Source organism: Diuraphis noxia, unplaced genomic scaffold, assembly GCF_037042655.1.
Source record: "Diuraphis noxia isolate RWA-SAM2 unplaced genomic scaffold, SU_Dnox_SAM2 contig0002, whole genome shotgun sequence".
NCBI lineage: Eukaryota > Metazoa > Arthropoda > Insecta > Hemiptera > Aphididae > Diuraphis > Diuraphis noxia.
In genome coordinates, this window is record NW_028301712.1 from 74,108,299 (window position 1) to 74,122,495 (window position 14,197).

Genomic DNA, 14,197 nt, shown 5'->3' on the forward strand with positions numbered 1-14,197 from the left:
GAGAGAACGCCACACCCGCATATGTTGTCTCCGTCTTACAAACGTATAACATAGCAAAATCTGTTTAGCGCGGGACAACTTTTCTACCTCAATATTTATAATAGAATTTTCAAAATTTCACAATGCTTAGGTAAGAACTTTAACTGTGTCATAGCGTCATTATTTTTTTGATAACACAAACCAATAATTTTAAGTAATTTAATGAAAAAATAAAAAATAAATGTATTTTCTTAAGCTTATAACATTAATTATATTTATGTTATCAAAAAAATAACGACGCTACGACACAGATAAAGTTCTCACCTATGCGTTGTGGAATTTTGGTAATTCTACTATAAATACAAAGGGAGTAAAGTTGTCCCGCGCTAAACCGATTTTGCTATGTTACACGTTTGTAAGACGGAGACAACACATGTGGGTGTGGCGTCCTCTTAAGGAACAAAGTTATATAACTCAAAAACTACTAGTTTGAATTTTGATTTTAAGACATCAAAGTTATCGAAAAAAAAAATCTGCTTATTAATAAAAAATACTTAAGGTTCCTATTTGAAAAACTAAAGTTGGTAAAATTTTAAATGTACTTAACCAATTAGGTAGTTATGACTTATTTCATATAAATAATTGTATTGAATGTTGGTATCAAACTGTGATATAAATAAATGAATAGTTAATATTACTCTATTAAATAATTAAGGAATAACTTTATAATAAATATTAAATAGCTGGTTCAAGTTTCTAACGTTTCTACACAGTGGCCTCTTAAAAGTGATGCAGCCCCCAAGTGCTAAAATCCAGGGTACGTCACTGAAAAAAAGTAAGATTCATATTTCTCATCTTTTATAAAACCTATAATTAAATGTTTATGGGTTGCAATGAGTTATAACATTTTTAATTACAAGGGTCAAGTTATATGATGGAACTTTAATCAATTAAATATTCAAATATTATTATAATAAATTAGTTTCAACTTTGTTATACATTATTCAGAGGTGTTTGGATTTAAAATAGTTCTCAAGAACTCTCAATGAACTCTTTGTTGTAAAAATTTTGGTGAATATAAAATAATAATATTTAAAAAAATTAGTTTCCCTAGCATTTTCACTTTTCAGTTAATGACTACTGTACACAAAACTGACCACGATTATGCTTTAAAGATGTATGTACTCTCCACATGTTTATTTAGTCATGCTCTAAACGCGCATAGAATATAGTAGAATTTTACATAATTATATGAATAAAATTAAACAAAAAAGAATATATTAATTTAAAATTATAGCTTTTTAACACTTATTTTGTACCTATGGCTATCAGTCAATAATCTCATTAAATTATTGTTAAGAATCAGTTATAAAATAAATTTTACTTCTTAAGCAAAAAATTCAAAATACCCTAACTTAGATTATACTATCGATATTGATAATATTAATCAGCTTTAAAGTTTGAATGAAAATTAATGCAATAAAATCAAGGTTTATTATTATTATTTAACATCATAGACATAATACATAATGTACTGTAAATCTTTAGTTAAAGATGTAAAATAGTTTATAGATTTCACATTTCTCCATTGAAAAATACCAAAATAATATAAATCTTTCTATACTTAAAGCATGCTATATTTTGTTATTAACAATTTTTTAGGAGTAAAAAGCTCATTACATTTAACTAATTTTATGTGTTTTTTGAAAAAAATATTAATTCAGATGATCATAAGTCATGACTCATGACTATTGAAAATCTAAAATATACAAAGAAAACCAAGATAACTAAAAAATATGTCAACTTTTTTACAAAAGTTTTTAATCTAACTATCAAATAATAAGTCATATAATCAGTACTTATATTAAATACATTTATATTAGGTATATTATAGAGTGGATGGTGGGTCCGAGTGTACAATACATACAGTAATGTTTATTAAATGTATTTATGAGTATGAGACATTAGACAATAATCTTATACATACGAGACAATTTATTATAAAACTTTATAAATAAAGTTAAAATATTTTTAAAATAAATGTAGAGCAAATAAAAATTTGAAAATGCACTGAAGTTTGAACTGAGTTTGAACATATTATACATCAAACAAGTATCAACGTCTGGGTGGTCCGCCACTTCGCCCACGTCCACCACCACTTCCACGTGGCCCTCCGCGACCTCCTCGACCTCTAGGACCTCCACGTCCACGACCACCTCTTCCTGGCCCTAAGACAATAGTTAAGTAAAAAATATTTTGTATAATTGATAACTCAACATTGATTTGTTTTAATTTGATTACTTTAGGAGTAATCATATCTTTGAAAAATACAAATACTAACCTCCACGACCTCCTCGTCCACCGCGGTTCATTCGCGATTTGGGTGCATCGTCAACTAACAGGGTTTCAAGAGTAAGAGAGTCAGGTAAAATGTAGTAACGAATGTTGTTACCCCTAATACTAAGTGTTTCATAATGTATAGGTTGTTGGTTTCTTACAGTCATTTTAACAGCTTTAAGGTGAGTATTCATAGCTACATCAACACCTAAAATTATACAAATGGAATACATTTAAGAAAATATTACTAAAAGAAAATAAATAAAATTATTTATGACAACCTAGTTTATATCATATACATATATATATATATATATATATAATGTAATAATTTATTATGTTATTTTTTAGATTTATAAAATAAAAATTGTGGCTTTTAGTATTAAAACTAACAATTATTTCAATATCAGAGTATTTAATAAATGTTCCAAATCATCATTGATTATTTTTAATCTTGAAATAAAAATAATTTAAGATAATTTTAATTAATGCATTTGAATTAACATATAATGTATCTTCTAAAATTGTTATAAGTTGACATTATAATAGATTTCTATCAACATTCTCTTAACTTGAATACTTGATTAAGTACATACATTTTTTTAATAATCTAACATTTTAAGATAAATTTTGGTTATTTTCGCATTTGTTGGCAATATTATCAAATGTTAATATTTGTTGGTGAATTATTGCTAAATTTAACTCTACTACAGTAATATAATCTATTATACACGCTATACATTATACATTAGTCAATTCTGATATAGTTGAAATCAAATAAGTTTTAGCCAATCACAACATTAGTATTCTGAGTATTATTCTGAGTATTAATTTTCAAAATACTTTTTGTCTTACCTGTAATAGTTCCATGAACACTAGTTCCATTTTTAAGTTCTAATGTCACAGTTTCATGACTGAGTTTCATCAAAAATCTGTAACATAAGAAATTTAAAAATTAATGAATTATGTAAAATTAAGTGTAGTAATAATTGTATGTACTAAAAAATAATATGCTCAATAACTATCTAACAATTAATACATTTGTTTTGTTATTTAATAATAAGTAGTTAAGTAATTTTTATATACTGTTCTAAAATAACAACAATAAAATATAAACCACTAGATTTTTAACAAGCCTATAATAATGGCGATTATTAATAACATTTTAAACATATATAGAACACCATATTTTACTTAAATACATATATACTATTTTTTTTCCATTATACATCTAATTCACACATAGAATAGAGATATTCAAACTGTACATCACGACTCCTATTGGCGTCACAAGAGTTTGCGAAGGGCGCCGTGTCAAAGCACTGGAAACCAACTTTAATTTAGGTCTTTTATAATTATTATAAATATTATTGGAAACCATTAAGAAAATGATAACAAAGAGCACCTTTTTCAGTCAGGGAAATATAAAATACAAGATAGGACCTGATACATATTTACATTTATGTAGTAAAGATGAAATTAATATTATTTTAAGTAATGTTTTTTAAATTAGAATATAAACATAAATTATCTGTACATTACTTTTTATCTATTATGTTACAGGTAATACTAATAATATAAGTCTATTAATTACTATTCAGTAAATTAACTTTTAAGTGGGGTTCACATTACACTATGGATTGAAAAGTCGAAAATAATATTCAACTCGTAGGTAATGTGGTGCCAATATTTTCTTACCTATGTATAAAATAATATATTAGTTTAGCAAGGTAACCAATTTTTTTAAGGCATCGTTATAATTTTTAAATTTAAAAAAACTGGTTAAATTATATAACAGTTGTTAAGATATCTATGGGAGACTAGAACCAACACAGATTGATTAGTAAACATAACAGTTATTGAAATATTTTCATGAGGTTATTTATTTGGTTAAGAAAATAGTAATTTCTTGAGCATTTAAATAATGTTAAAAACATTTTATAAACTCAAAACCTCTCAGTAATCAAGTTAGCCCCGAAATCCGAATTATTGAAATAACATACCGGCATCCGCGGCTAAAACCAAACAAACAACTTACTTGACTAATTTCATGTTTACGTCTGAGAAAGTGAGAAAGCTTTGTGACGTGTTCAATTCCAATAATACGCAGTGGATATCGACTCGTACGACTACTACGACTTGTAAGAAAAAACACAAAAGTGAAACAAATTAGATATTAGTAGTGTTTTTGTTTTAGAATCAAAACATATTTGGTCAATTTGGAAAAAGACGGGAAACCGCACGTGATAACTGATGTTGTCAACCGATGATGCCGAAAACCAGGGTAACCACCATCACTGACTTCGAACACGCGAACGATTTCTCACGGTGATACCACAGAATATATGAAATAAATTTCATATATTCTGTGGTGATACACACTGCCTGCGCTTAATAGTTAGCGGGAGTTTTATTTTTCCAATATTGGCAAAACCAATCTCCAGAAATTTGATTTTGATGATATCTCGCTGTTATCGAAATCGGGAAATCTGTACCCAGCCTCCACAGATATATTATATTATTATCCGTGCCCACTGCCCAGACACAGCCTGTACTGCAGCTGTCGCTGTAACGCAGAATAGATTAAATGTTGCTGCTGTTCCTTTCGCGTTCACTCATTATTCACTAACCGATTTGAAAAAAATACATAATTCGTTTCATATTTAAACGTCTATGAAAATTAATTATTTCGTCGTATACTTTATATTCACAGTAAGATACAATATAAATATATTGGTAGTATCAAAAAAATATTGATACTTTGATAGTAATATTGTAATTATAAAAAATTAAATAAGATGTCATAACTATTGAGGGGTGCGCGCCGATACCCTCCCTATACAAATTAAAATATTTTTCTAGAAATTATCCACAACCCCCAATAAAACTTCCCTAGAACGCCACTGCATTATTTCATAACAATGAATAATATATGTTATAAATTCGCATTTCGCTTTTTTCGCGTTTACGAATATTATGAATATACTGATTTGGAAAATTAGTGATTTTATGTATTGTTATAAACTTATTACTATATCAATTTTACTTCTAATACAGAATATTAATTATTCTTTGCGTCTAATAGATGGATAATTAAATCAATATTTGTTAAGAATTTTCATATCGTAAAACATTAGTGCTTAACTAATAATAAGTAGTGCTCCACAGTGGTACAAAATACAATTTTAGTTAGCCAAAAATACTATTTTAAGAAATTCAAAATCATAATCATAACACATTATACAACAAAAATTAAATTTTCAAAAAATAAATTTGATTGTGATAATGAATGAGTTGCCTTTAATAAACTGTTAAAAATTACAGTTATAACAGGACAAAATTTTGAGCAAATTATTTACAGACTCATGACTACAGTAGATTTACCATTTTGTCACACTATAAAAGAATAAAAACAAAACTTAAGTCAGTTTTTATTTATTTTCTACATAAACACTATAATAATTTTTTCAAACTAATAAAAATGTTTCAACACAATACACTTCTTTATTGTATTGTAAAAATTTGGTTAGGCTATTATGAATTTCTCCATAAGTTTATGCCGCACAGAACCATTTTCACAGATAAATTTATTATGGGTGGTGTTTACTGCATACATGTTTTCAAAAAACATAAAAATAAGAGGAATTATTTGTTTTTAATGTAGGTAATATTCAAGTCAAATAAAATAATTTCTCACAAAAACTAAAAAAGATGCATCTAAGAGTTATGTTACTAGTTTAAAGGTCACAATTTAATATTGTGGGGTTCTATAATTTAAATTAATGTTAAAAAAAATTCAAATGTTTTTATTAGTTTAAATTTATTGTAATTAAAATTCTCTTCTATGATATTTGTCTGGTTCCATGAAAGAAGTAACCACAACTCTGTTATTGAATTTTCGACCTGCCAAAGCTTGTTGTGCTTTTTGACAGTCAGTAATAGCATTGAACTCTATAAACACCTGAAAGACAATATATTTAATATATTTTTTTATTAGAAAATAATAAAATATAAAAATAATACTTTTCCGCAACCAGGCACATCAATTCCTTCAATAGGTCGTGGAATTTCTAGTGAACGAACAACGCCATATTTATTACACTCTTCACGAATATCTTCTAGGATATCTTCATATTCTTCTTCATCTTTTAATTCATCAGGAGTTACCATATTCAGTAAACATAAGACCTGCAAATTATTATGATTTTAAGAATGTTTACTTTGTATGTTATATATATATAAACATTTACCTCAGTTGGAGGTCCTGCAGTTCCCACAACTGTAAGTCCAGGGACTTGAATTGTGACAGGTACTTGACCAAGCCCAGGATTCTTAGCTCCAATACTAGCCCTCTGTACAATTAATTTCTTTTCTCCTAATTGCATACCATTCAAACCAGCAATGGCCTATATTTACAAAAGTTAAATAATAAATATTTATAGCAAACAATGATTAAAAATGTAATATTTAATAGTGAGTAAATGATTTTACCTGATCAGTCATTACTACATCAGCATACTCGCAGAACGCATAACCTTTACTTAAACCAGTGGCAGCATCCTTAACCAAATTGAATGCTTTTAATTGACCAAATGATGTAAGTAGTTCTTTCACCTATTATCATGCACATATATAATTTAAAACATATTATACCCTAATGGATACTAATTAACCTTTAGTAATATTTGTTTAAGACTTCTATAATGTTATTCACTTAATAAACAAAGGTATACAATTAAAATTAAAAAAAAATAGAAAAAAGAATTGATTTATTCAAATCTTAAAAAATATTTTACTTTTTAACCTTTATTTTCAAATACCTAAGTGCACCTTTAATTATTTATTGTAAACCGAAAATAAATTAATAAAATAGTTACTTGTTAAACATTAAACTTATAGGTTATAATTTAGTCTTAAACTAAACTTAATTTACGTTTATTATTAAACCTATTTTACAACTTACTGTTCTTTATGCTTTATGATTATATTGCATAAAGTAGTAATATAGGTATTGATAAAGCAGACTTAATGCTAAATACTCTTTAAGGTAAACTGATGTTTAAAATTTAACTTATTTAGTTTATATTAATATTTAATGATTTATTATTTGTTTATATTAATAATTTAACTCATAACCATTAGCGAAGCATAAAAATTAACTCCAGTTAAACTTAACATGATCAACGAGGAAGATTGTAAATGGTATTGAACATTGTAAAAAGTGTTGATATATTGTATATACATATATATATTTGTATATTGTATTTTATCATAATATCCATTTTATTTGTACTTTATACTATTTAATAAGTTCTAATTAGTAATAATGATAAATATAATAATCTACATTTAAAAAAATATTGTATTTTGATATACCGTTGCTAAAAACATTTATCTCAACAAGTTATTATACTGAGTTACTGAGTTAAAGATTTACCCATAGAAAATAAAGTGGTGATGGAAACTGCCCAAGTGGTCATGAGTTAACTATTAAATAGTTAATTTGATGATATTTATTTTCAAGTAAAATTCCTAAAATATATTTTATTAATACCAAAAATCCTCCAATTAAAGATTTTACTTTGAAATCTCATTTTTAAATATTTTTAAGAAAATTAATTATTGATTATTTGCTATTATTACTTATTACAAGTTATCAACTCATTATTACATTTTAAGTTTATTTTAAATATTATAGTACATAAAGACAGATATTTATTTTTGTTAGTTATATGTATATTATTCAAAGAAGCATAAGAACAATTTAGTCCCTATGACACATAAGTACATAACCAATGTAATATTCTGAAACACCACTTGCCTGTATGCCGATTTGGACAGACGAAGTAGTTCAGAGTTTCATTTTCAACCAAGTACTCTAGCTAAGGGCAAGGGGTATAGCAGAGGAACAATAATTAGATTTTTACTGTTTCATTAAAATTTCTCAAATTTTTTTTTTTACTTACATTTGTTTTCAGACAGAAAGAAAAGTAAATGTATCACAAGCATAATGAAAAGTCAATAAAAGACTGGCAAGGAGAATCCATGTTCTTACGGCGACCCTAAATAAATACCCCAGGTCCCTGCAAATCTAAACTGTTATATTTTAATACACAAAACAAGAACATATTTTCTAAAAAAATAAAAATAAAATAAAACTTGAAATGTATGTGCTAAAAATTAGCACTATTTTTACATCTTCTCAAACCAAGTTTTTGTATTGACCTAATGTACCTCTGCTAATGATGGACTACTATGCTAAAAATATTGGAATGGATATTTTACTACTGAAATGACTTACCTGTTCATCATTAAGGTATGCTGGTAATCCTCCAATAAATATTTTGTGTGGTGAATCTAAAAATGAAAAAAAAATAAAAAAGATGTGTAAAAACATTAAATTATAATATGTATTAAAGGCAAAAAACAAACCTGGAACTGTTCCAATACCAAATGAACTGGAATCATATTTCACTATAACAAAAAATTTTACCATAATTTATATTTTGATCCCAAAGAAAATAAATATTCACATACTCATATCTAATGTCATTCCAGAATTATAGTTGGTTACTGGATTACTCTCGGTCATTCCAGGTGTTGGTTGATAATCATGTGGTCGTCTTATTTTTAAGCTCTGGCCTTTGAAATTAATACCATCAAAAGCCATTGCTTGCGTAGTCTCATCAATAGACCTAAACTATAGTTGAATAATTGAATGAAATTTAAATTTCCATTGAAATTTTTAATAGCATTACATTAAAACTTTACATACCTCCAAAAATGCAAAATTTTTATCTAAATTAATTTGACACGCAAGCACTGGATTACCAGCAGCTTGAGCTAATCCAGATAAATGCATTTGTTGATTAAAGAACTCCATCATTTCATCCTTTATATTCATATAAAAAATATGAGAATTTGTAGAAATTAATAATAATTAGTAATGATGGCAATACCTCAGTTACGCCAAATGGTATGTTTCCAACATACAATCGTCTAGCTTGGCGTGTAATTGTAGATCCAACAACAGGGACAGCTGTTTGAGGGGTATCTGGCATTGTATTCGCTGGAATTTGTCCAGCAGCTAAACAAAAAATTAAATTAAATAAATGTTATTTAATATTTAGAAATCTACTTAAAGTAAACAACACACAAAAATGTTCTGAATAAGTAAGTATACATAGGATTATTTTTGTTATAAAAATATAAAATAAATTGTATATAATAATCAATGATATATGTATATAGTTACTTTATGCGATCCATGTTTATGGCAAACATCCTCAATAAAGGGGGAAAAGTATCTATATAACATTATATATAACTTCTTTAATTTTATGTATATTGCTTGCTTTTAACATTTTTAAATATGATTTTATTACAAGATGACAAATTAATTAATTTAATATTTAAGATGGTTTATAATTTATTATATATGAATGTAATTTATACATGCAACTAATAATAAACTCAAACTGGCATCGCATATTATATAATTTCATACAATCCAGTATGTAAGAAAACAGGGCGATACACATGTGTGAATTAGGACAATAACATGGATCATGTTATGTATAGGTACTTTTAATTCTTATACTAGGCATGGGTTATATCTATTAGATTAATATTATTTTAAATTTAAGAAGTGATCCCACCAATAACAAGCAACTATAGAACTTTGATTCTTTCAATTTTGTATGTATTAAAAAATTAAAATGAATGTATATGGTTAGTTAAATATTATATCTTACCTTGCATGGCTTTATATTGAAGTGGTGCAATATGTTCAAAACCTGGAGGAGGAACATCCCAATAGAGAGATGGCTTTCTACGTCTAGATTTATTTTTAGGTGACTTAGATCTACTACGTTTACGTCCTTCGCGGCTCCTTGATCTATGTCGGCGATGTCGTTCGCGATCTCTAGATCGTGAACGTCTCCGTCTTTCACCACGTTCTTTATCACGTTCTCCTCTTTCTCCCCTGTCTCGTTCCCTTTCTAAGTTACATGAACATAATGTAAGTTTATTAGAATAACAAAAATATACTAAATTTCTGGTATTAAGTATAATACTAGCACCAACCTTTGTCTTCACCCATTACACTATGTTTAAAGTTATATTATTATATAATGAAAAATTGTAAATAATTTGTAACTGATAAATACTGAATGCAGAAGCACTAAATATAGGAAGAAAGTAAACCGACTAAATTAATAATATTGTTTACATGAACTCGTGAGTCGTAAATCGTGTTTTGTTATACGGCTCATATACTGAATATCTAATGAGTTTACTTGAAACTTCACTCCCAAGTCACAAGAGTGAAGAGTCAAGAAGAAGAACAACAACTTACAACAAATACCTAACAAAAAAAAAAAATTCACTTTACAAGTTCACAATAACACCGACTTTGAGAGATTTTAGGGGAAGATCGAAAATGCATGTGTACCAATATTGAAATATAAAAATCCCATTTTTATCCCCCAAATTTTTATTTCACTTTCAAATTCAAATGTTATTGTATGAGTGGCTACAAAAAATAAGTACCTACTATTTTTTTTCCCATATAGTTAGGGATTAAGGAGTTCCAGATCAAAGACTCAGAAGACTTTTATGATAACACTATACAAAGTGGATTCAAAAAGGAAATATAGTCTTAAATCTCAATAAGAAAAGGCTCTTGCAGTAGAGTCACTGAACTAAATATTTAGTGGGTAGGGTAGAGTACGCAGGATTATAGGTCGATTAGATTTTACCAATAAGATTAATCACAGACCCACGGGGGGAGAGATTTATCACCATTTACATTATTTTTAGCTTAACAGTTTTTATATAATTGATTTAAACAATTTTCAAATCTCGTAATAAACGTGGTAATAATCGATAATACGATTATGGTATAAACCACATTTATCAATGTTCTACTCATGAATTAAGACATAGGTATATTTTAATTAATTAATCTAATTAATACATCAACCAAATTAAGACTGAAACTATGATTCTCGATATTAGCGCCATTTAAAAATTGAAAATTGTTTGTATATTTTAAAATACTCATAAATAGCTTTAAAATTAAAATATAGTAAAAATCTCATGAGATGCCCGAGATAATAATCTTACCATTAATTTTCATAAGAAGTCAATTCACTCTAATTTTTAAGCTAACGGAGCTAAACTTGACCTGTTGAGCATAACATTTGTTGTTATGCACTTGTGAGACAGAGACAACACATGCGGGTATAACGTCCTATTAAAAATGATTAAAAATTTATCACTCTGTCTATTGATAAAGGTGGTATAAGTTTTTTTTGCAGTGGAAAGACATTTCAGTTATGGTTAGAATCTGAGAACGGCTATAGAAATTATTTCTCAGATGCTACTGATGCTGCATAAGTGCATGGCAGGATGACACCGACACGTGACTATTTGTGGATGACAATCGCGTTGAAGTATCGAACTCAAAAGTTTGTTTTACCGAAACTTTTTTACTTTACCGGATAAAGTATTTATTTTTTTTTAAATTTTGCAATGATGACCAATAGAATATACGATAAAAGGCATTTCCGTCAAACAGATACATAATTGTATATCCGGTGTTATAGTTAATACTATTTAGTAATTATATTATTGAGTATCGATCAACTTAAATAAACATTCACGCACCCCGTAGGTAGACTACGATTAATTAAAATATTTTAATATTATGCGTAACTACTTATTAAAATTGCCTATATTAAACCCCGTAAATGTCTTTTTATGTGATACATTATAGTATTCGGTGAAACTCGATTGAGCACGGTCCTTATTTTGAAACAACCCGATTGAGCACGGTCCATATTTATTAATAACCCGGTTGTTGCACAGTCAAATGAACGCAACATTGCCAATTTTTCTGTCCGACTACAACCAGGTTACAAGCGCATTTTGAAATACTCATAAACATACAATCGTAGTTGATGCGTCACAGAAAGACATGCGAATATGCGATATGATCAAGTGACCAAAAGGGGTATAATTTTATATGATATAAAGAAAATCAAGAAATGCATACGGGAGGAGTGTGGAAAACCAACCCGCGAGGTCCGAATACACACACACTATATGGCAGCAATAAAATAACAATCGATAAGATATTTTTTGACTTTTATATAATATGCTTTGATGGTACCGGAGTAACGGACATATTCGCGTTAGAACAATTATTATTTTGCTGTGTGGGACGGCAACGTTGTGCGTATTTTTATGCTCAATCGTGTTATATTTTGCCATTTTGGATATCTATTGTTTAATTGTATCTGTGCTCAATCGAGTAATGAAAAAGGTTAACTGTGCTCAATCGAGTTCCAGCCATACTATTATACGTACCATCCGTTCATCTAATTTCTCATGCATTATACAAAATTGTAAAACAGAATTTTCCTATTTATTCATACAAAATGCAATCTGCAGGTTTTAAAACTATCTTGTTGACTATTATTTTGGTATAAGTATAAAAAATATAAAATATAATAGGTATAATTTGAAATATGGGGAAGAAATACCCACGGAAAAATGCCCTGTAAAAAATGGCCGAGGAAATAGGTAATACCCGAAAGAAAAAATACCCTAAGGAATAATACCCGATAGAAAAAATACCCTAGGAAATAATACCCAATGGAAAAAATATCCAAGGAAATAATACCCATATCTGACATAAATACTCGAAAAAATAATTATATTGTATTGTTATAGTAAAATAATAATAATTTGGCAATTTGTATAAAACAATAAATAAGTATTAATAATTATTAATGTCACAATAAAAATAAAATGTTGACCACTCATTGTAGCTCTCAGATACAAAAGCGGTAGAGAGTAAAGAACTGACTGACAGACGATAGCACAAAATACAACTAAATAGGTAGTAAAATAGAGAAAATATAACTGATAGGTACATAATACATTAGATAATTAGGATATACCAAGTTTATAACATTACGAGATTACAAAGGTGTAATAGGTACCTATATAATAGTATAGAACATATATAAAACGGAAAAAACTGTAATTTCAAAGTAGGAAATTATTATTTTTGTGTATTGATACGATTATAATAAGAGTATTCAGTATACAATTAAATATAGTAGAAAAAGAGAGTAAAATCGCCGATATCATATAAATTTCGTGTATGCTATCGTAAGAGATCAATTATTATCGTTAGTTGAATTCCGATACTATATATTTTTTTTTAATTGTACATATACCCTCGGAAACATAGGCTATTAGGCTTAAAGTGACACGATAATATTATTTTGCAATGGTTGTGTATATCATTTGAATAATATTTTAATTTCTTTTTTACGAGTTGGGACTTTAATTGTAAATAATTATAAATATAATATAATATACCACTATATACCTAGGTCTGATTTTTTTTAACCATTATTATGTAATTTTTCTGAATAGAAATTATCACCTTTGCTTTTATATTATTTATTATAAATAAATTATTAAATTATTATATTATTTTCATGGGTATTATTTTTTCCTCGGGTATTTTTTTCCAATTACCGTATAATTTCTATTATGATGGTGTAAATTGTTATAAAGAATAACTTATAATGTGATAAATATATTATACATTTAAAATGTAATATTATTTTTTATTTCATTATCTTTTAATAAAGGCCACATAATAACTGTTTATTTAAAATACACGGATTAGGCCTCATAATTAAATAAACATGGATATTTCTTTAAGATTCAAGTTTAATCGTATTTGAGCATTTTTTAAAACTTATTTTAACTGTTATTTAAATCCAAATTCAATATCTAATGACAGATTTAATATAGCTGTTATTAAAACCTATAGCTAAATGCCTAAAGAGGTTTAAAA

The 14,197-nt window shown here is 27.3% G+C and overlaps 2 protein-coding genes across 2 annotated transcripts; both read right to left on the reverse strand.

Annotated features, from left to right (window-relative positions):
• Positions 1-1,838: 1,838 nt before the first annotated feature.
• Positions 1,839-4,574, reverse strand: LOC107162621 (small ribonucleoprotein particle protein SmD1). Its single transcript, XM_015509606.2, has 4 exons — positions 4,355-4,574; positions 3,172-3,248; positions 2,321-2,524; positions 1,839-2,207 (listed from the first exon to the last, which is right to left on the reverse strand). The coding sequence occupies exons 1-4, from the start codon at positions 4,366-4,368 to the stop codon at positions 2,095-2,097; spliced, it is 408 nt and encodes a 135-aa protein (XP_015365092.1). The 5' UTR covers positions 4,369-4,574; the 3' UTR covers positions 1,839-2,094.
• Positions 4,575-5,735: 1,161 nt separating this feature from the next.
• On the reverse strand, positions 5,736-10,736 carry LOC107162931 (splicing factor U2AF 50 kDa subunit-like). Its single transcript, XM_015510105.2, has 11 exons — positions 10,402-10,736; positions 10,071-10,316; positions 9,276-9,403; positions 9,092-9,208; positions 8,854-9,016; positions 8,749-8,790; positions 8,618-8,673; positions 6,808-6,930; positions 6,567-6,722; positions 6,340-6,504; positions 5,736-6,277 (listed from the first exon to the last, which is right to left on the reverse strand). Exons 1-11 carry the CDS (start codon positions 10,415-10,417, stop codon positions 6,146-6,148), a joined length of 1,344 nt encoding a protein of 447 aa, XP_015365591.1. The 5' UTR covers positions 10,418-10,736; the 3' UTR covers positions 5,736-6,145.
• Positions 10,737-14,197: the final 3,461 nt, after the last annotated feature.